The following is a 24619-nucleotide window of genomic DNA, read 5'->3' as shown; positions in this document are numbered from 1 at the left end:
ACACGGAACAGTAGGCATTGTTTTCTGCACCAACCGAATACTCTTGGGTGCTACTGAGTGCTCTTGGGTGCTAATAACATGTGCAGACGGACTGTATCCCAATTTTTGAGCTACCTTTGTTCACCTTTCCAGACAAGTGCTATCATTGCTGCTTCTTGGAAAGTGGCCGGTAATCAAAGTGAGTTTACGGCTAAAGCATTAATTTCCATTCATCAGCTTTTCACTGACTACTGTTGACTGATACTATGATAACGCTAAATAAACATCTTTCATTTTTATCATATTATATTGTAGAGACAGGTTGGTAGATTAGTCTTAACTTTTGGGTGATGAGTCTTTGACTTGTATTATTATTTTATTACAGGGTAAATGATCATATAATTCATAATTATGCCCGGAGCAATTGTTTAAGCGGAACAACAGTTAACTCGTTAACTTTAGTTATATAACTTTAGTTATATAAATTATCTATTTATTTTTGAGAAGCACGTGAAATGATGAGCTGCTCAGGCAATGAAGAGGTAATCATATTGTATTTTGTCATATTCTAAAGCGAGCAGCTAGAAATTATCATTAATAATTTCATTATTATGTAAGTTATCATCATAACTTATTTGAAGGAGCAATAACTAATAAGCTCGTGATTCAGAGAGTTTTCGCCGCCAATAAACTTAATTGCCGTGACTCAGTTACCAATACTATTTTATAACCCTATATTATTATTATTATGCCTATAGTCTAGCCCATAGTAACGAGTTATAATTTACAAGATTGTTGTGGGTACGGTTTTCAGCTAGTGATAAGTGTTATTTCTATCGGGGAGGAGAAACGATTAATAACGTAGGAATGGCGGTCTGGGGGTTTCAACCAATCGGGAGCGAGGAATTGAATTGATCGATTATCAATGACAAAGAAGAGCAGCCCGTCCGTTTGGGAGAAGAGCGGCAATATTAACATATAACTATAAGAGTCGCGAGAAGTAGTGACATGGTGCATATTTGTGCATTAGATTGCCGGTGATGCACTAAATGATGCGCACCAAGACACTTTTTAAGGTACGTTTTTTGTGCATCTGCAGTATTTGTACCAGATTATTTTATAGCTGTTTCAAAGCTGTAAAATTGTTACTGCTCCCATTCAAACCATCCTAACATACCAACCACAGATCATGAACCAGAATTTTAACAAATACCTGACATTTCCGGATAGTTTGAGCACTCATCTTTCACAAATACGTAAAATAAGTTATCAATTATTGACACATACCTGCTGGATAAGACCGTTTGCGGACGTTTTCTCCTCCTTTGTCCTCGTGGTAATCGAACGCGTCAAATATCGAACTGAAAATAATTTCTTTAGTTCTCCCATATTAAATTGAACCTCATTTGAGTACAATGCTCCACAACTTTGATGATTTTTCCCCTTTTTTCTCTCTCTGTCTTTTGCACTACAGAGTGATGTCTGAGCACAATAGTGCTACCAACCACTAGCTCCCTAACATTAGGGCCACTAACTTTATCAGTTTTATTTAAAGTATAAGCGAGACTCTTAATCAAATTAATCTAGTTTAATGACTAAAGAGCAGTTGGGGAGCTTATTTTAGCCGACAAGTGCTGGGTGGTTACCATTCTTGAGCCAGACTTTAATTTAGTGCGTTAGATGAAATTGTCTTCTTGGATCATTATTATCGTTAATGTGGCTCCTGCTATGTGTTGGTTCGGTCAAATTAAATATTGGGATTATCATAATTATATAATCATATTGGAATTATTATTTCATAATCAAGTTTATTTTTCCAGTTTATTTAGTTTTCATCCGGCAAGTGGCTACACAGTATAATTTATATGCAACTTATATTGCAACGCTTTATTCTCATATAATAATTAAAATTGAATTTTTAATTTCTAATGTTAAAAGATCAAAGGATTTGAAATCTGTAAATTTGACGTGGTTGTTTTGTTTGCATTCTGTGTGCGCTTTAACAACAAACGTTTGTAGAATAGAGCAAGTGGTAGGATAAAAATAAAAATATCGAATGTAAGATGACATGATGAAGTTTAACTCTAAGGGCCGTTCATTAGTGGAATCTTTTAGGAAAAATCAAGACAAATCAAATTGCAATTATGAACCTTACTCAATAGGATTCAGAAGCTTTCAATTTGTCTGTAAAGTTAGCAGTTATTTTTACAATCGCAGTTCACTATTTATCAGTTCTGAGCACTTCACTGTCACCATCATTCCATATTTCAGCAGTTTTCGATTTGTCCCTTAAATCATTTGTAATTTCTACGATCGCCAGTTTAAAATTTGTCAGTTTTTACTGGACTATTTCACTTTACAGTAAGCTGTAGCCTTGCTCTAAGTTCTAACCTGTCATTTTCCTCGGGACGAGCTTTAGCCGGCTCGTTTAAGAGAGGGTTGCTGTCCTTGCTCAGCTCAAACTCTGGTTGTAACGTTGATAGGATGGGTCTGCCACACATAGCTGCTGATACTTTTAGTGTCTTCTGTCTCCTGAAATAGGTGCTCAACTTGGAATTTATTAATAATTCTTTTAGTAGATAGTAACAACAACATTTCTTTTATACCGGCCGCGTCTTCTGGTTTTCTGTGCCGAGTCTGTCATTTGAAATAATAAACCTAACAGTATTTGTTATCCACTAGTCTGTTATATTATACCATTAATCCATACTAAAATAAATATATAGATAAAGATAAGAGCCTTATCATTCGCATGTCTCCAGTCTCCTGGGACGTGTTCAAACCTGGTTGGTGGTTTTGTTACATTTCTCCCACTCTTTACTTCTGGGCCCCCAGATTGAAATCTGTAACATTTTAAGAAAAACTGAAACTACTGACAAAAACTAGACCCTTTGACTGAGGGCACCCTTGAATCAGAATTTTTGTAACATATTCAGGTCCTGAGATATAGCAGTTTAGTTGGGGGCCCTGGATATTGAATTTTGTAACACATTTCTATGTTACACTTTTTCAATGAGTTTTTAGAGAAGCTTCTTGATAGTTTTTCAAGTTCATACCAGTTTTTCTAGGTCACAAAGGGTTCCATCAACCATATTCTTGACCAAATTTTGTACTTGGGCCCAAAACATTGAATTCTGTAACATATTTATGTTTTCACTGCCAAGGTCATATCTGGAATATTCAATATATTTTTGTATTGGTAACATGGTTTTTAGATTCTCATACAAAATTCTGAAGCAATCCTTATTCATATAATTTGATAAAATGGCTGCGGAACTTGAATTATGTAACATTAGAAATTAAGTGTATAGAGTATGTACCCTAGTGTGAGGGGTGTTAGGTAAGCTTAATTATAGTTTTTGAAGTTCATACCAGTTTTTCCAGGTCACAAAGGGTTCCATCAACCATATTCTTGACCAAATTTTGTACTTGGGCCCAAAACATTGAATTTTGTAACATATTTATGTTTTTACTACAAAGCTCATATTTGGAATGTTCAATATATTCTTGTACTGGTAACATGGTTTTTAGATTCTCATACAGAATTGTAAAGCAATCCTTATTCGTATAATTTGATAAAATGGCTGCGGAACTTGAATAATGTAACATTAGAAAGTAAATTTATAGAGTATAGTATATAGTATGTATCCTAGTGTGAGGGGTGTTAGGCAAGCTATATTATAGTTTTTGAAGTTCAGACCAGTTTGCCTAGGTCATAAAGGGTTCCATCAACCATATTATTGACCATATTTTGTACTTAGGCCCAAAACATTGAATTTTGTAACGTTTTAATGTTCCGGTCAAGCATTTTGTACACCAAAATTGTAAAATTTTGTATAAATTACGAGTCAATTGTCACTCTGCCACTTCAGTGGATAAACTCGTGACCTGACATTTTATTGTTACAAATTTCAATATATAGGGCCCAATTTCTATTTTCTATACAATTTGATATATAAATTAAACGTTTTTAAATATCCAACCTTTAATCTAATTAGCTATATTCATTTGATTAAATTTACCGCGTTCTGTCGTAAATTTAAATTACATTACATTTAAATTGTTACAAAATTCAATAATTTGGTCCCAATTATCATTTTTTAAATTTGTTAAGTTGTTTCATGTCTTTATTTTAATGCATCAACCAACTAAAAACCAATACTAGATCAAACAACTCTGTATAACTTACTCATTTGTAACCATGTTACGTTATTCAAAGAAATGGGCCTTTTATTGATTATGAGCCATATACCAAGATTGTTGTAATGCCTTTATACAAGAATTGCTGCACTAATAACCTGGTTTTAGAGTTAAATACATATCCTACACTAGCTGAGGTTGTAACAAACTATAAAGATATCATGAAAACAAGATGTTACAAAATGTCCATTTTGGGCCTTTTTATGAACTCACAAGTGGGCCTTTTTTCATTCCGCAGCTAAGCAAATACCTAAAGCACATTTTTGTGAAGCAAGAATCTTTAGAATTTAATAATTGGCTGAGCCATTGAAAAGTGTAACCAAATGTTACATTTTTCAATATGACTGGGCCATTTTACAATATTATTCATAGCCGATGACCTGAGACTATTTGTTATCACAATTATAATCATCTCTGAAAGTTTCAAGACCATCGAGTAATTATTAATGGAGTTATTGTAAAAATGAGAAAATCGCCCATTTTGGCAGTGTAACAAAACCACCAATCAGGTTTGAACATGTCCCCTGGCACCCTTCTAAATGATACTACTGTTTAGAGAACCTACTAAAACTAAACCAAAGAAAAAATAGATGAAAGAGGAATTTTTTTGTTCAAAGAGGAACTTAGTCCTTTAGTCTTAGAGGTTAGTAAAACCGAACTGTTACTGATACTATTATATCTATAGAACTTAATTAGTCTTTAGACTTATAGAAGAACTTATAATATAGTTTATATTAGCCCTGTGAACAGTGATTTGAAGTTTTATAGTTCTCTTTGACTCTGTTTTTGTAGTGAACGAATTAATTCCTGCTTTTCAAGGTACCCTTCAGTAAAATTGGTAATGAGCGTAGTTTGATTATTCCGGTTATTAATAATAGTTAATAAGGTGCTATGTTTAGTGTTTACAGTATGTACTGAAGGGGTATTGTATCCTACGAAGTTTTTGAACTTTTAACAGGTACCCCCTCATTTAAAGATTTTACCCTCAATCAAGTTTCCTATCATTCGGTTGAGTCGACCGAGGAGATCGCAGAGATCCAATTAAATGGATCCTTAGCTACTCCCTAGACTAGATGACCGACGCCTAATGACCTAAGGATCCTGGGTTACTGATGAGGAATTATCAACCGTTGTTTTGAGACTTTTAAAAGTTAATTTTCGTTTATAATAATTATCTTCATTTTGACATAAATTTTCTACATAAATTATTTTCTAATTGTTATCATTTTGTGAAATTTTAGAATTATAGAACTTTAGAAGTTAAGCGCGGACAATTTCCATCTTTATTTATATTGTCAATATTTATAAATAGCCCCCTGAATTACTTAATGGTCAGTTGGTTTAATTTATTAATATCATTGATACAATTACAAACCCTTACTTTGAACTGCTCTCGAGCCATATAAAGGTTATGGCTATTATAACTACTAGTTTAATGACCTTGAATTACGATTGTAGTGGGTCTGGGGGGATGTCAAACCTCGTACAAGCCTCGTGACGCAGGATACGCAGTAGTTTGCATGAAATACCGTTATTCTTGTGGTTTTTTATTATAACAATGTGGTTTGTACCAAATCTGTACCAACATTACGCGGTATTTACTAATATACTACTTATACTTAGTGCAGGCGACACTTTACTTCATCACTGATCAATGATCAAGTCTATGAATGTTTGTTGAAATTGCTAATTTGTTTTGTAATTTCTAACATTTTTCCCCAATTTCATCAACGATGGCGATCAATATTGAGCGTTCATTACCGCGCCGAAGGTTTTCAATTAGAACAAATTGTGTTATTGTAACAGTATCACCCCTTCGGCCATGTTTGTTACATTGCTAAAGTACGTTCATTTCTTTGATAAATAGCAAATAACCTAACTATTCTCTAGTTCTATTCTATTTTCCTCTTTAAGGTAGATAGGGGGGGGGGGTCAACCTCATTTTACCTCATTTTACCTCATACCAATTTTGCCTTTTTTGGCTGGCCTCATGAGGTAAAATGAGGTAAATCTCGGCACAAATTTTTAACAGGTAACATTCTCTAAATCGTCAATTTAGTCACGAAGGAGTATGGGAGGAGTTCTAAATGTGTGCTCCTCTAATATAAACAGTAGGAAATGGTTAACTTTATTCGAGGTCTCAGGTCTCTACAATGTCGGGAAGTTCCTGCAGGAATTTGCGCATTGCGCTTGAAGCGCAAGATTCACAGCGCCAAAAGCGAAGGTCGTAGAGACATGAGACCTTGACTAAAGTTAACCATTTCATACCATTGCTATGAGAGTATGCCACTTTCAGAGTCCTGAACACACTCCCATATCTCTTAATCGTCAATTATAAGAATTTTACCTCTTAAAATATATCATCTTTAACTGATATCAATTTAGTTTAACACAGTTAGTTTAAAAAAAGAAAATAATACTTCACACCAAACTAACACACAATATGAGAATATAAAAAGGAAGGTTTTCTTGGAGACCTGGACCGAGCATCAAAATAGTGTACATTGCTGCTGTCATTGTCAAGACTCAAGAATAAGAGAGTCTAGTTGTGGGATTATGCTGGATAACAGATATGATAAGTGGTAACATCCTACAAAAGAATGTTAGCTTACTAAGGAATTTTCCTCTTACTGAATCATACAAAAAGTTAACTAAGTTCCTCCTAGTCCTAAGCATTATCTTATTTCAGAGGGAATGAGTGATTTAAAAAGATGAGGCCAAAGAGTTAGTTGTAAAGAAGGCATTTGTACTCTGTAATTTCTAAGCTAATTTTTTTCGATATTTATAGCTATTTACTGATCTTGTCTTGACGTATCAGCAAAAGATCACTGGACCTCGTTAGTTGTTAGTCATGTTATGCTGATCCAGTTAGTGACGAGCTATGAAGTAATCATTCGACCTCATTTAATACTGATCCTATCAATGACGAGCTATGAAGTAATCAGTGGATCTCGTCAATGCTCATCCTGTCCGGACTGTCAGTGACGAGTTATGAAGAAATAAATGGCAAGTTGGTCGTTTAGCTCCGGACAGTCTATGCACGGTCCCTGCACGGTCCATACAACAACAAGAGAACACTCCCTGCACGGTCCCTGCACGGTCGCGGTCAGTCCCTACACACTCCCTGCACGGTCTATGCACACTCCCTGCGGCTACTAACCGGTTAGTAGCCACCAAGTGGCTACTAACCGGTCACTAGCCGGCTATTAGCTTGGCTCTAAAGCATACCTACTTAGTAGGTCTGCTTAGTAGGTTAGTAGCCGGTAGGTCTGCTTTAGAGCTCAGCTAATCGCCGGCTAGTGACCGCCTAGTAGCCGGTTAGTAGCCACTTTGTGATCACTAGCCGGCTAGTAGCCGGTTAGTAGCCGGCTAGTGACCACTTTTTAAGTGCCGGTTAGTAGCCGGTTTGGTAATGTGAAGTTGAGGAGCTGTTATTACAAAAGTGGCTACTAGCCGGCTAGTAGCCGGTGTTCATATGTTACTGTGCAGGGACCGTGCATAGACCGTGCAGGGAGTGTGCAGGGACTGACCGTGCAGGGACCGTGCATCAAGTGTTCATTGTGCAGGAACCGTGCAGGGACCGTGCATGGAGTGTTCTCTTGTTGTTGCATGGACCGTGCAGGGACCGTGCATAGACTGTCCGGAGCTAAACGACCAACTTCCCAAATAAATGAAGACCTCATTAATTCCCTTGTTCCAAGAAGATTTTCCTCTGGTAACAACCGCTTCTGGCCTGCTTCTGAACATAATATGAAGATGCGAAAACCTAGTCTACCTAAATTGGAACTTGCTGACTGCATTGGAAAATGGATAACAATCGAGAAATGATAATCAGTGCCAGGATATAATCAAAGTTGAATTTGGAATCCAAGGAAAACCTTCCTTTTTTATATTACCATATTGTGCGTTAGTTTGGTGTGAAGTTTTAAAACTAACAGTGTTAAACTAAATTGATATCAGTTTAAGATGATATATTTTATCAGGGAAAATTCATATAATTGACGATTAAAAGATATGGGAGTGTGTTCAGGACTCTGAAAGTGGCATACTCTCATAGCAATGGTATGAAATGGTTAACTTTAGTCAAGGTCTCATGTCTCTACGACCTTCGCTTTTGGCGCAGTGAATCTTGCGCTTCAGCGCAATGCGAAAATTCCTGCAGGAACTTCCCGACATTGTAGAGACCTGAAACCTCGACTAAAGTTAATCATTTCTTACTGTATATATTAGAGGAGCACACATTTAGATCTCCTCCCATACTCCTTCGTGACTAAATTGACGATTTAGAGAATTTTACCTGTTCAAAAATTGGTGAAAAATATGGGCGTGGCCCAAGTCAGTATTATACGAAACCGTAAAGACACAAAAATTTTTTTGGTTGTTCCAGATGTTCCTGACCCTATAGAGCAACTAATTAGAGGTGATATCTAATTATTTGAACGAAAAGTGGTTTTTTGAACCGCCCTATATTCTACAGCGAATCATGAACATTGAACATGTACATAAGAACTTAGAATTGTATGAAGTATGAGTTTATATGAGAAATTTATTATGAAATGACCTTTCACTATGCAATTTCGACTAAATTCATGTAGATATCCAATCCAGTTCCATGCACAACTGTTGTTTACATTTGGTCTAGTTAGACACAATTTGTTTCAGAGTGACTCGATAATCGCAATATCAATTTAAGATATTATTTAAATGGTCCATGTCATGCGGAAATATCCCAATAAATTGGCAACTGCCAAAGTGACACTAAAGTTATTGCTAATTCCTTTACAAAACTTAGCAAGTGCTATTAACAATTTCCTAATGGATCATGGAAATTGAAATGTTCAATTTTCCAGGCCCAGGGACCACATCAAACCTAATAAACCATTAAATATCATGGGAGACCATGCACAGCCTCGAATTATAGTATAATGACTTCCAATAAACCTTTTTTGTCTCTAAAAAAAGGCTTAGAAAACTAGATTTATTTACCTCATTTTACCTCATCCCAATTTTGCCTTTTTTGGCTGGCCTCATGAGGTAAAATGAGGTTGACCCCCCCCCTAGATATAATGAAACGAGAGTGTTAGATAATATGGAAAAGTTCAAAGCAGTATTGGTGATAGTACTTCTGTTGGCAGTCAAGCCTACAACGTGTAAGTTAACACTTTTTTAAAAACCTTTATTTACTAGTATAGTGGTTATATTAATTTAAGAATTCGGGGTAGGCTGAATGGGACATTCACCATATTTTAGAGTTTTGGCGCCACGAAAATAGATTTATAGATCAAGATGTGACTCAAACAGTGCAGTTATAATACAAATGTACACTGTACACTGTACTCGTATTTCAAGCGCTGACAGATAAAGTTCCAATATTGTACTACCAAGAGTACGTGAAACTCCACTTTACCCTTGAATAACGTTATTCTGTACACTATACAGCTTTCTTCACTAACATTTTATTCTATACGTTTGCATTGTCAAAATGTATGAAAAAATCGTCTGGGGGGGAGCCAAGTGGATATTTGTAGATATTTGTAGATTAATGTAGAATGGATAATCCACGAAAAAAGTGGATGACATTCTACAAATTTATAAATTTGTATAAATACATTTATCTCCAAAAATTCAGTAGAATTTCTGGGCACATATTTGAGATTACATTTTTTGTAGATAAATGTAGATATTTGTAGATTATTGTCAATGGATAATTCACGAAAATTCTACAAATTCTACAAATTTATACATTTATCTCCAAAAATTCAGTAGAATTTCTGGGCACATATTTGAGATATACATTTTTTGTAGATAAATGTAAATATTTGTAGATTATTGTAATGGATAATTCACGAAAAAAGTGGATGACATTATCCAAATATATACAAATATCCACTTGGCTACCCTCGTCTCTTATAAATAAGGTTGGGTAGAATTAACAGTACTTCTAGACATGATAACGAAATGTAAGTGTGAGCTGTTATACAGTGTACAACCATATTTTATTCTGTTGATGTACTGCAAAAACAGATTCTACTTACATCTACAAATTAAGTAGAAATTCCGACCGACCCTGTTTGTTATGATGTGTTTCTTGTCTATGAGCAGCGAATTTCGTCCTATACACATAATTCTTTGCACCCAGATTGTCACAAAAGCTTACACCTCACTCAGGTTGTGAAAATACAGAAGTATTAACAAATTGCATAGCGGTGGAATGTTTGAAGATCGTGGACTTCAGTGAAGTTCAGCTCCAGGTCACGTACGATCCCACCAAGTATGACTCTAATTCTAATGACAACCCACAAGTCCTGATATACTACACCGATGGAGTACAACATTACAGAGGAATAAGACTGCCCAGCACAACTACACGTACTGTGACATTTGGTTGGGATGATTTTGATGTTGAAGAGGAGCTACCAGACGATGAAATACTTGGACACTGAAGATGGATAACACAGGCAAAGTGACAGTGGTGTCTCCAGGAGATATTGAGTACAGCTTCACTTTTGACGTTTTGAGTGGAGTCAACTCAATACGAAACATAGGATTTAAAGACTTTGATGCCAGCGGAACTAACTGCTTTCAAATCTTTAATCCCAACAAGATAGAAGTCGGTAAGTAGTGTATGTGGAAGCTAATGATATTACTGTAAAAAAACATTATCGTTTCGAGAAGGCTACGTAAAACATCAGGTGCATACTCTCCAGTCACAGATTGTTTAAGCGCATGCTAAAACTGGAGCTGGGTCCACTAATTGCCAGCATTAAGCGCTACGATAAATTCTCGTATTATTCGTCCGCGTCCAGTGTCCCCCGGCTATTATGCTAGGCTGCATGTGATTAGCATGTTTGTCGTTATCACAATAATCCGTAATCCGCATGTTGTGCTCCGTATCCTATCTCGGACATATTAAATAAAACATTACAATTTTACCTCGGTCAGAACGACCCTCCTTACCAAAGATATCTCACCATTTGAATAGTGATAACAACAGTGGCACTGTGACTTGTCGACTGAGCTATAAATATATTAAGGTTGGGTTCGGACGCGATCCGAGAATGTACTGGGCTGAGAACAGTAAGCTTCTGATTTCGTTTCTTCTCTTCTTCAAAGTATGGTTTGTTCAGATACGGACTCAGTTAGACTATGCATCTCGACAAGGTAATAATAAATCTAAATTTGAGGTAACTAAAGTATATATAATATTGTAATCGAGGAAGAATAGTACTACAGAGTACATAATTTAAGGCACAATGTTTAGCTAGAACAATAAAAATGCACTCTTCTCAGGTGTTAAAAATGGAGCACAACGGTCGACGGGGTATCCAGTCATGATGCCAACTTACTGTGATACCTTCAACAGTCCTGTTACATTGGGGACAAAGACTCGCAAGTCTCGCAGATTATTTTACAATTCATTGTATGGTCTATTCTTGGTTGTATTATCTTCACTCTTCAGTCTTCAAGATGCTAATGAGCTTATGAGTTCGTCAGTACTACGATAATATCGTAATCTAATCTTGTCACTAGCCATAAATTGTTTGATAGTTCGATTTACTATCATGCCAATTTTAGTAGTCTAGTAGAATTAACTACAGCTGAAGAAAAGATTGGTCCTTGCTCGACTACAGCATCCCTCTGACTCTGTAATCATACAATCATTGATTCAAGAATCATCGTGACTGTTTTTAGACTTTAGAGAATCTCAGATTATTATGACATAAAATGAAACAGCTGAACGGTGACGTTGTTAAGACTTATTGAACTGTTTGATCAGTTATATTTTCAACTATCTTCATATTTCATGAGTCTTAAACACATGTACTGTTATACAGTGCCAGTATTAGCTTTGAATAAATTATTATTTAATATCATTTAATAAAACTGTAGTTCCGTACTTTTTGATCATTTTATTACGACGCTGTTTCTATTCGCCAATTCTGTCACAAACTTTAGATTCGAAAAATATTTAAGTGTGTTAACTTGTTAACTCTAGCGGGCCACGGTACAGAACTTGTATTTTTCAGAGTGGATCGATGATATTCAACCTAATGATGACAAAGCTCACGTGTATCTGTGTCTACGCACTGAGAAAATAATTTAGTCCGTTTTTTAGTCTTAGCAACACTACAAATTTCGCCTTTTTTGACAAAATAACCTCGATCAAATCTCGCTGCTTCAATCCATCCCTTTCTTTCTGATTTGCCTACCTAATTAAGTAACCGATGATACGACAAATAGAGGTGAGCTGGCAAACTTCCAAGCTTTACAATGCGGTTAGAGTTTACCTTACAGTTCAAACAAAATGTTTGTTCTCGTTCGGGTAGAACTACAGGTCCCATTCTTATTGTTCACTGCCAGATTCTTTCGTGTTATTGCAGAGATGCTATAATTATAGATTATGCTAACTAAGTTAGATAAATATTGGGGAAAAGCAGGAATGTCTTATGTCACGTGCAATGGTATTGAAAACGCCACTTGAACCCACGCCCCACAGCTAAAATATTACAAGGAACTTAAATCAGATAATTACAGATAATTACAGATAATTACAAAATTATCCAAATATTTCTCACGCTAGCAGGCTTTGCTGTGAATTTGACCTCAATGTTTTTCCTGGATGGAAAAAAACATTGCATCATCAATTTAAGTTTTTAAGCACGCCTTTGATAACAGCTGCATAATATGCCAAACTTATGAGGTAGCATAATTCTATATTTGCCTATGCTATGCATCATTGCTATGTCACATCGTTTTATGTAAAAACTATTTCGAGATCATCAGGGAAGGGGGTTAATAAATAATGTTGAGCTCTTTATTATAACTCATATTTCTTCTTGCAGCATCTTGATCTCACGATAAGATAACAGTGACCTGCTTTGCTGGGAAATAACTCATCACCCAAAGGGTAACAGCATGATGTTACCTCTTTCTATCTCTATGATAATGCTAATAGAGATATCGTCAGGTTAGTTAGTTCAACTCATCCTGTTCTCATATGTTTTAATGTTATTACAATAATATGAGAAATGATAACTTCTACGTGTAACTCCAGAACTGTATAATTTAACAATGGTAGATATTAATGATGATTATCAAACGAATTCTTTCTTTTCAGGCTGTCAGACTATTACCAACACTCTAAAGGCGGCAAATATTAACTTCAATAAATACCATCTCAAAGTCACCTACGATGCAACTAAAGCCATAACACAAAGTCCTCAAGTCAAATTTCATCACAGGTCCGGCTTCGTAGGAATCCGGCTACCCACAACTAACACCAAAGAAATAAAGTGGGGGTATGATATGCCAGAAAACTTGAAAGAGCAAGACAAGACGCTAACGACATCAGATACGTGGACTTTCAAGATAGCCGATGACGGAACAGCAACTTTGATTTCCCCAGGCTCAGTCAACAGTTATACCTACTCCCTTACAGCCGTTCACTCTGACTTCAGAGGTGGGAGTCTGGAAGTAGGATTCTCTGACTTTGAGACTGGCGGAGTGTCCTGCTACGAGATTTACGACCCTATCCTCTTAAACCCAGTGAGTGTACAAATCATTTTTGGGAATACCAGCAAGAGTTTTGTCAACATCACTCTTCCCCTAATATAACTATAGATAAAAAGACAAAAATCAATTAAAAATAAAGCAAAGAGAGGAATGATAAAGTTATGCGAAAATATTTCTAATTCAAGTCCAAATTATAACTGCAACTGATTCGCTCATGAAAAAATAAGAGAGTTTTATCAATAATATCTAAAATTTTTAAGTTCTAAAACCCCAATGGCCGATACCCCCTATTCTAACCCAACCCCTTCATCACGAAAAGTTTGCAAATTTTTCAAAATTCCTTTTTAAAATCATTAAACACTACTTGAATTCATTCATTTTCTCATCATCCATTCATACTGCTTGTCATGAAAACTATCCGAGTGCAATCAGATTAAAAAACCGACTACTGACTGGACCACCTTTCCTTAAATCTAGATATCATATTTCCTGTCAGGGATGTTTGACTATCCGAGGATGTAACAATATTGACAGGGATTCCACTGTATTATATCTTTATGTCAAGGAGAAAAGGAGAAAAGGAGAAGTAAACCCTGGATACAATTAGACACCATGGAATTTACAGGAATTATTTTAGTATCTTCCGTACAACTTATGCTATGATAATATGTAATACATAAGTGAATGTATGCCATGTGATGAATTGTCACTTCAAGCAAGTAGTTATCTTCCATTACACCAAATGATGAATATCTATCCTATAATTTATATAATAATCAAGATCTAACGCAGTGATTTAACTCATCTTACTTTCAGTAAAAAGGATCGTCAAAAGAAGAAGAGAACTCTGCGTCAAGAACAGCTCTGGAATCAACATGTTTTACCAGATTTCTTAGCTCGCTTATTGAACAGACTTTCGAACAGAGACTATGTTATTTTAATAAGGTGCATGGCATTATATTAATGTTGCTGTTAACTCAAACTATAAACATTTCATCGTTATTCTGGAGTTTATTTTGTCTTCTCTCGTTAAACTGATTCACAGTTATACAAAATATCAAGTCATCCCATATACAGTGGTCCTATGAACACGGTTACAGTGATTGGATTCACCCAGTGAACTGGGTTAGAATAGTGATTAGTGAGGCTAACCTCAATAAGCCTTCTGACAATAGTTCTTTATGTAAGTAACGAGGATGTTATGAGTTAATTATCATTGAACTCATCCAGAGGGTTTAAATCTGACTAATTATTCTTTCTGGTGGAATCTACAATTCTCACGGCTCCGTCCCAACCTGGTCACTTGGTCGCTTCTTGCCAGGTATCTGCGGCTCCAGCGTTATCCTATGCATAAAAGGTGCATCATATCAATTAGCTATGAGTTTGGAAACCTGGACGCGGGATAATTATAGTAGCTGGATAATTATAGTAGCTGGATAATTATAGTAGCGGGATAATTATAGTAGCTGTTACGTTATTATATGATCACATAACTACTTGAATATTTCACATAGATACCTACTTGAACATGTCAATGGTTAAACATAAAATCATCCCAATTATTCTGCCCATATCATCTGAGAAGACGTCCTGTTGTCTCACTTAACATGCCACCTCAAATTGTAGCTATCATTTCTTTTCGACTTGTATTGCTTCCGTACTGATATCTTTAAGTTCTACTAACACTTCTTTAGTAGAACTGCTGCAATTCTAAGTTATCACATCGGTAAAAACCTTGCCCGGTTGTTAGAGTGATGAATTATATGAAGATACTAGCTCTTCTATGCTTGGTTACCAAACCAGGTAGCTCAGCAGGTCAGTACACGACTTATTAATTATCAGCTTTGATCCATCAGCGTAACTGGCTACGGACTAGAACATAGAACTTTTTTCCTCTGATTTTTGATCAAGGACGAAAATATGTTTGACCACATTTTTTTGAATTCAATTTTTCGGAATCCTTTCATGAACAAATTTCAGATTGTGAAAGCATTGCTACCAAAACTGCTGTGATGGTTGATTTCTCACGATACTACCTAAAAGTTACTTATGATGCCTCAAAGCAAGGTCCATCCAACAAGAATCCTCAAGTCCACTTCAAAGTCTTTAACGATGATAATTCCAGTAAAATATTAGGCATTAGACTGCCTACTGACGAAGTTGGAGAAATAAAATGGTCATGGGAAACGGAGTCGCTAGATGAACCTGACCAAGACATGCAAGGAAAAACAACATGGACTATTGAGATTGGGGATGATGGACTGGCAACGTTGACCTCCACTGGTGGTGGTCAATACCACAGAAACTTGAAACAATATACTCCAGAAATTAAAGGAGGAAGTTTGGAGGTAACATTTCCTGACTTTATGACTGATGGTGTTTCCTGCTACCAAATTATTGACCCCACCTCTTTAACCCCCAGTAAGTCAGAACACAAAATCTTTTCAGTTCATTTATAAATTAAACCTTTTAAGTTTAAAGAAAAGTAAATTATTAAATTATTCAGTTAACATTCTACAACTATAACGGGACTATAACCGCCCATCTGACAGAGAACATTGCAGCAATCATCATTTCGGAGACACAAATCACAGCAGTAAAATACCAAGCAATCACTCTCACTTGCACCACGACAGTGAAACAAGATACAACCTCCATCTCTTGGCACAGAGCCACGGATGTGGGGCCACAGGATATTACTAACCATGCGACAGTTAGGAACGTTACACACACTGAGGACCAGACAGTCACTATAACAAGTACTCTAACTGTTAATGCAGTAGAGGATGCTACTTATACTTGCTCCCTTTCTGATGACGTAGAGGTTTCTGCTGTTGCCTCTCTTAGCGTAATCCGTAAGTTTCTTATGTCAAACCTTACTAGAAAATAATATAGCCCCTGCCTAGTATAGTGCCTAACTTCAAAACTTTGAATAGAATTTTTAAAACAAACTATCAGCCAATCGAAATCTTCCCATCATCATCAGCTGCTACTACTCACAATATTCGCTAAATGATGCTGTTTCTTTGCGGAGAAAGTTTTTATAAAACCAGTTTTTCTTAACAAAGATATCAAATTTAAGACTCGATTCGTGAATTCATGATTTTAGGGTTCAGCTCAATTAACTTCAGCACCCAGAAAAAGACAAAGATGTAGGTAATAGGTAATAATAGGTATTCTACGGTAGGATGGCATGGCTGTACCATAGTCATTTTCCATGTTATCTTATTTCTCCTTATCTCCAAACTTCCGTCAATTTCCAATTGCGTGATTTAATATTTACATTTTACATCTATGTTAGTTTTTAGAATTAACAATCGACTATTTCAGGTTATAAAAGCTGGCAGGACACGTATACACGTATATATCAGCTAAAGATAATTCACCCACCTCATTATTTCGTCAATGAACAACGAAAATCAAACCATATAATATAAGTTATGACACTGTATTGTGAACAATATCCTCTCATTTGAAATACACGATAAAAGTTAAATGTATTTTTATCATTTTACAGAGCCAGTTTTTTGAAATTTTATTTTTAATATGTCTATATATATAATATATAACTGTTCAATTAATCAATGGTATACTTACGTGAGAGTATCAAAACAGGCAGTAAGTTTACTGTCAATACACTTCGTCAGATCATATTCCATTTCATCGTCACTACCAGGTATTTCCCACCCGTCACGTGTCCATACCTCTTCAGTCATTGCCATCACTACTGAAATAGATCAACTTCCTCAAATAGTGAAAATATAATTATCTTATGAATGGTTCAAAACTTACTACAAGCTTAATAATTGTACATGTGGTAATTGTTCTTTCTGGGTGTATATTATGCATATGTACTTTTTTAGCCTTCCACTCTTAAAACAATAAATGATGTTAACTTTTAAAGGACAGTATGCGTTACAAGCATCAACTTTCAGGTAAGTTGAACAATCAATTTGAAAAGCAATTAAACGACGGGTTTTTATTATAATGATGCATATTTTACATGCAAAGAATCAAAAATACGTAAAGTAACTGAAAACTTTAATATTTAAAGTAAAAACTAAAAGTGCTAAAATTAAATACAGTTAAGTATTATCGAAGAATCAAGTTTCAAATCACAAAATAGTTTCAATGATTTTATTAATTTCAAAAAATAATAAGAATTCTAGAATAAGAAATATACGTTTGGGAGACACTTGATGGTCTTTTCAATGCAACTATTGAAACATTAGCAATAATTTATTTGATAAAAATAAACTACACTAGCAATCATCTGCAAATTATCACAGTCAACTATTAAAACATTAGCAATAATTTATTTGATAAAAATCAACTATTAAGCTATTATATATACCCTTCTATATAATAGTACTTAAATATACTTCTCGAAATCATAACTCAGTGAAGATTGTCAACCGTTTGATCTCAGAACATTCTGCATGGCTGAAATATCAGAAATCTAATGTCCAACTATTGTTTTCTGAAGAGGAAAAAATTAACCTACGACCAGAACTCTTAAAAAGATAAGAGTATTAATTATCATCTAAATGCCATATTAATTTTTAATCACTTTCAGAACTATCATAATACACAATAGGAGTGATGTACCCAGCCAAAGCAATAGACTCCTTCCACTCAATATGGTTTTCAAACTGAGATAGATAAATCGGTTTGCCAGCCCAAGAAACATAAAGATTATAGCTATCACCTGACCTGAATTCTCTTCTTAAAACAAAATGCATATTATTAGAAGACATAACTTCAGAATGAAAATGAATATCTTCATTGTAATCTTCAACATCTGTGCTTAATCCTATATCAAAATCATCAGAACCTCTACCATGAATTGGGGTAACAGCAATAACAAAACCACACTGTTTTGGATTTGGGCAGGATTTGATTTTTTGATGCTTCCAGTAAAACTTGTAAATACGTCTACATTCTTCTTTGCTTCCTGATAAGAATTCACCCATCCTTATGATGTCTGGGTGCACAACCCTCCGATTACCACGGTTAACATTAAATCCTCTTTGGCATGTGATTTCAACACTGTCAGTTTCATTCACCAATTCGGAGCATTCCTTCAAGAGAAGTTGGAAACACGAAGTTGGGTTAGGACGAGTATTATTGGGCGTACACAAGTCATCAGAAAAATCAGAACTGGTGCTGACTGGATAACAACCTATTATGTCGATAAACTTTGGAGAAACACAGCCCCATCCACGATTGGTTTTAATATCTTAATATAGATGAGTCTTGCAACGATTGATTGAAGATATGATTTTGTTGGTTTAAATTCAAGGTAACATTTACATTGGGAAAATGAGACTGAAGTGTAGACTGAATGCTTGCAGCTAAAGTCAAAGATCAACTCAAGGAGCATATACAGACTTTTAATCTGAAGAGAGTTCAAACCAGCATCCAAAATATCGTTCAATGAGAGGAATTCTTGGCGATAACCATTTGAACATGGCTTTATATTAAGGGCTTGGTGGGAGTGGAAAAGATTTGGGATGCGTGTTAAATCACGAAGCTTGTCAGTGAGATTTCCGCCACTAATCAGACTTTTTAATCTGTCAGCATAACTAATGTAATCATCCAGTATACATGTATTTGCTGTGGTTGTGAGATTAGCTGGATTTTTTTGGACTGGAATGGGGACTTCATGGTTAATAAACGATTTCACTTTTGACAAAACAGTAGGTTTTCTCTCCACAACCCTCTTGGTGGCTTCAACTCCTAACCCAACAATGTCATTTAAATCTTTGTGACCTTTTAGTGACCTGTTATTCAGTGTTGTGCCAAAGAATTCATTGAAACCGTCCATATCATACTCCAGGCAATTCTCCAGGTTGACATTTTTGAGAATGTGAACTGAGTTGTCATCAAGGTGATACCCTTGTCTGACGACATTTTCCTGAATAATCTTTAACAGGATACCATCGCTGCCTTCAGCAAGCTCTAGCAAAGCATTCAATTGATCGACTGATAGATAGAGGTACTTCATGGCATATTTCTGAATGAACTGTCGTTTCTTAACTACTTTCATAGTCGAAACTTTTTCATTCACTTTCAACTTGTATTTTTTTCTTGATCGTCTAGGGGCACAAGATGCCTCATCAAAAGAGAACTTCAAAATTTTGAATAATTCAACGTCCTCCATGTCATCAAATGAAATAGAATCTGCCACCTCCATGTAGAATCTATCACAACGTTCAATTAACCAATCGACTGAAAACTTGTCAGCAAGTTCGCATAGCTCCCGAAAAGAATCATGATCAACGTTTAACTTCCCAGAGTACAAGCACTTGACAAAGTTATCAACCCTGCTTTTAGTGAAGCTGGAAACATCAACTGAAGTTTGCAATCTCTTGAAAAATATGTCATAAAACACTAGGCTGTTATAAGACAGAATAAGAGAATTAGCTCCAACAACTTCATTGTTAGACACCAGCAGCTTAATGTTATTGTGAACTGGGCATTGTAAGTTTTCTACTCCAAAATCCATTGGAACTTTGACTTTGTTCATGATTGTAGATGTCTGCAGCTTGTCTAAATGATTTGTGCGTTCTTGTGTCTCATTGTAGTACTTTACTTTATACTATGTCCCAACTCACTACAAATCCATCTCTTTCAAGTCAGCTCCATTAGTCTTGCTAGTAAATGTTTTCGAAATTATAAGATTTACTAGAATAGGCTAAACAAGAAAAAAGTTGAACCGTAATGAAAGTTTGAAAGCACCCTCCTCAAGTTAAGTAATTTTTGGCTACATTGGCAACCAGATAAATTGTGCATCGCAAAAACAGAAGTCAAATATTCCTATGCTCATCCTCTAAATTCCTAAAATTTCGCAAATAATAAAGGAAATTGTAATAATATTATGACGAATGTCTTTTTTCATGCTAAAAATCTACTGAGTTATTAGTAAAATAACTGCAGACCTTTGCTAAATAAGAACACAACCCGATAACGGAATAAAAAGTACTGACAAGTAAATAGATTTAGTCTATATCAATCATATTACATAGTATCTAATTTCAAATCATGAAATAACTTCTAAAATATCCATAACTTTGTAAATTTGTATAATAACTACGAATACTACAATAGGAATCAGGTTAAGATATAGTTAAAATAATTGGTGTCAAGCGTCTCATGTACCCCATTTTCACAGCACCAACGTTAATGTGTCTCCTGAGTCCCGAGTCCTGCTATTAATTCAGCCGAATTAATTTTTATATTATATTCAAGTTTATTCGCAGTGCAGCTTTAGTTAGGAAGGTTAATGAGTCTTGAAAAAACAACTGCTGATATTTATTCATAAGAAGCTGGGCAAGGTGTTGATCATGAATTGCAACCTAGACTTTACATCATGATGTCAGGTTGATCTCTCACAATATTTTCTACAATATTTTCCGTGTGTTATAATAATGTGTCTTTCTTGCTTCTTTTAGGAGAATGATAGTATTAAGTTTTTTCATCAGGATAATATTTTGTCAGGGTAACATTGTCAACCCTAATCACTGAAGATATAGCGACGCATAAAACCTACCTGTCCTCTGTTTCTATTCCAGAATTCAAGTGATGCATTTGGTGGGAGGTATGAGGATACATCATAATAAACCACCACTGCAATGTATTCAGATAAGGAAATAGATGAATCACTCCACATAATTTCGAGTGTGGATTCATCTTCAGCTTCAGGAGTATCCAACACGGGTTTATCTGCCCATGAAATGTAAATCAGTTCACTTTGCCCATCAACCAAGTATCTTCTTACAGCCACATGCATATTTTCTGTTTTCATAATCTCTGGATGATAATGTATGTCAGTGCCATAATAGTCATTTTTATCTGTACAGATCTCCATGTTTAATGCATCTTCATTATTTAATCCCTTCTTTTTTAGTGTGACTCGAACAATGAACCCACATTCAGATGGATTAGAACAGGACATAACACCAGGATGTTTCCAATAGAATTTGTAATCCCGTTTAGCAGGACCTTCCTCACTTAGAGAAACAAATTCTTCCATTCTAATTCCTTTAAGTTTGGTGCTGGAAATATCATCTTGGGAGGTGGACCCATGTGTGGAAACCTTCTCACTATTACTCACAATTTCTGCAATACCATTTTCATTGTCTACAAGATCAGCGCATTCTTGAATCATATGCCGGAGACCTTTAAGGGCAGTGGCGTTATCTTCAATCTTATCACAATCAAAGTTTTCTATCACCCAGTTTTGAACAAAACTAGAATGCACTTTGTCCCAGGAGCGACAATACTTTAGATCAACCAATTCATTAACTATTTCACTCAGCTCTGATTTACAAGTCATTCCTGAGAATGATAGTTCACAATATTCGAATTGAAATAGCTCTAACACCATGTACATATTTTTGAATTCCTTAGAGGAAAAAGCTAAATCAACTAACTCTTTAACATGTACTTTGTATGGTCCAAGATAAGATAAACTGTTGCTTAGTATATCCATGGAATGAAACAAATTAATTATATTGGTTGGATTAAGATTCTTGGTCAGCTTGACTTCCTCATTCAAATCATTATAAGTAATATCTTTCTCACTTGATTTCCAACTCCTATGGCCATGGTTTAATACCGATTCAAGGCAAAAATGTAAGTGAGGTTTTCTTACAACAAATCTTTTTGCAGCTTTAACACTCAGGTCAATGATTTTCATTTGCCCTTGGCCCTTTGTTTTCTTCAACGTACAACCAAATAAAGTGTCAAATCCCTCAATATCAAATTCAACGAATTTATCCATGTTGATGTTTTCTAGAAGGTGCACCATGTTTTCGTCAATGTAGGTATTCTTTTCAAAATACTCATAAACGATTCTGAAGATTATTTCGTCTGCCCCATGAACAAGGCGCAGCATGGCATCCAATTGATAAAAAGTCAAGTTATGAAAGTTTGTTGCATAGTTTCTCAGGAAACCCTTCTTTTGAATATCTGTCAATTTACTAAGATTCCATTGATAAGCTTCCTTCCAATAGTAATCTGTCCCTCGCTGCAAACCATATGCTGCCTCATTAAAGATAAACTCCCAATCTTTATAGTCACTGCAACAATAGACTCGTGAACGACAGCTTTCAATGCTTTCAATGAACCAATCAAACCTTCTTCCACAAAAGACCATAAGCCATTGAACTGAAAATTTATCAGCAAGTTCAGCTAATTCTCGAAATGAATCACGGTCAAGATAGAGCTGGCCGGAATATAAAGCCTCTAAGAAGCGTGTAACACTTTGTTTACTGAAACTTGAAACGTCCACTGAAGTACAAAGTTGAACAAAAAATAGCTCATGGAACACTGTGCTGTTGTAAGACAGGATCATAGAGTTTGCTTTAACAGTTTCATTGTTAGACGTCAGCAGTTTTATGTTGCTATGAACTGGGCACTGTAAGTTTTCAACCCCAAAGTCCATCGGAACCTTAACAACCACGCTAGATTCGGCCATGACCAATTGCAGCTGTCAGGGGGAGCTGGAGGTAGCCAATCTTAAATAATGTTGTACTGTCACCTTGAAATGAGATGGTTACTTAATGTGAGAAAAATTATAAAAATTCTGTACAGTTAGTTATGTCTAATAAAGAAAGTTATTGTAAGGTCATTCATTGAAACAAGAAATTTTCAATGGAACAAGAAATTTAATTTTAGCACATTTTACAGAATAAAAAGATGTAAAACAATTCATAAAATATCATGCCCATTTGGTGTATGACTTTTTGTCCTTGACTGCTTGTTTGGTTTTGGAAGGACAGGTAACTAACGGGGCAAGGAATGCGCGTGCCTGGAAGCTTTTGCACACACCGAAACGATAGTTCAGTTAAGTTTTTAGAGACAAGGCTCACATTAGGACTAGAAGAAAAATTGTTAGCAGACATTAGGGGTTCTGTTTAAAGTTTTTACTATAGGTTGCAGTCTTGTTGTGACAAAAAGTCTACACTAAAACATGCTTGAGTTTATATTGTGTAGTTCAAGGATTAAAAATGCAGCTTCAATGTGGATATTGGAGAGCTGGCGAAAGATTATGGCCTAAATTTATCAATGGTTATAATAAGCTATAAATATTTTAAACTATACAATGCTAATTAAAAATTTCTTTATACTTCATTCTCAAATTAAAATTTAAAAATTCAAAAATATACATTCATTTTATTAACTTTCTCACACATACTTTACTCACAGGACAAGACTTGGAAAACAGTAGCCTAGGGTAATTTAATTGAGATGTGTGTGACCAGCCAGTTATAATGTTTGGAAATTAATATTTGTGCAGTCAAAATCTTTTACGGTCCAATCAAGCAGGGCGTGGTTATGTTGATTAGCTAATAGTGCACGTTTTAGCTTTCCTTGCAAGCACATTACACTAGTAGTAAAATGAGTCATTTTGAACTTTGGGGTTAAAATGTTAAAAATTTTGGTTGATCTAGTGTTGTGATTGTCAGGAGGGTCTGCCTGACAGATTAGAAGGCAGGGTTTCCTTGACGAACATGTGTAACCCTCATGTAGGGATATTGGAGCACGGAATTTCATTATCTTGTAGAGCTCGAGGTAACTGTGGTATGTATAGAGATTTTGTATAGCTAGAATATTATTATGCTTGAATATCGGTTTGGTGTGCTCTTTTATGAAGAATTTTTGGTCTAGTTTCTGGTGTCCTATAGGCCTAGTACGTGCACAAGTCTTAAACTTATCATGGTACGCCAGTCTATCACCAAATAGTACTCTGAGACAGTACTTCTGAGCAGTAAATAATGAGCTTATACGTTGCTTCGCTGCCCCACCCCATACAGATATACAATAGGAAAGATGTGATTCGAACAGGGTATAATATAATTGTTGGTGTAGAAATTCTGGAAGGGAGCAGCAGAGTCTACATAAAGTGGATGTGGAATGATGA

At 35.5% G+C, this 24619-nt stretch overlaps 1 protein-coding gene across 2 annotated transcripts in view; it reads right to left on the bottom strand.

Annotated features, from left to right (window-relative positions):
• LOC134811527 (uncharacterized) overlaps nucleotides 1-24619 on the bottom strand; it is a 47825-nt gene that overhangs the window by 4808 nt on the left and 18398 nt on the right. Inside the window, exons 2-4 of one of the 2 annotated variants that reach the window (XM_063818387.1) lie at nucleotides 17290-17416; nucleotides 2371-2511; nucleotides 1267-1340 (exon numbers count right to left, since the gene is read on the bottom strand). In XM_063818387.1, coding sequence (XP_063674457.1) covers nucleotides 1267-1340; nucleotides 2371-2511; nucleotides 17290-17414 — 340 coding nt within the window. In that variant the 5' untranslated portion in view covers nucleotides 17415-17416. Of the gene's footprint in view, nucleotides 1-1266; nucleotides 1341-2370; nucleotides 2512-17289; nucleotides 17421-24619 lie in introns of those variants that run through there. The other variant, XM_063818386.1, reaches the window with a different exon arrangement.

The sequence above is a fragment of the Bolinopsis microptera genome, chromosome 2 (assembly GCF_026151205.1).
Source record: "Bolinopsis microptera isolate Bmic1 chromosome 2, MBARI_Bmic_1.0, whole genome shotgun sequence".
Lineage (NCBI taxonomy): Eukaryota > Metazoa > Ctenophora > Tentaculata > Lobata > Bolinopsidae > Bolinopsis > Bolinopsis microptera.
The sequence above is the reverse complement of the archived record's forward strand: the minus strand, read 5'-3'. Positions and strand labels throughout refer to the sequence as shown.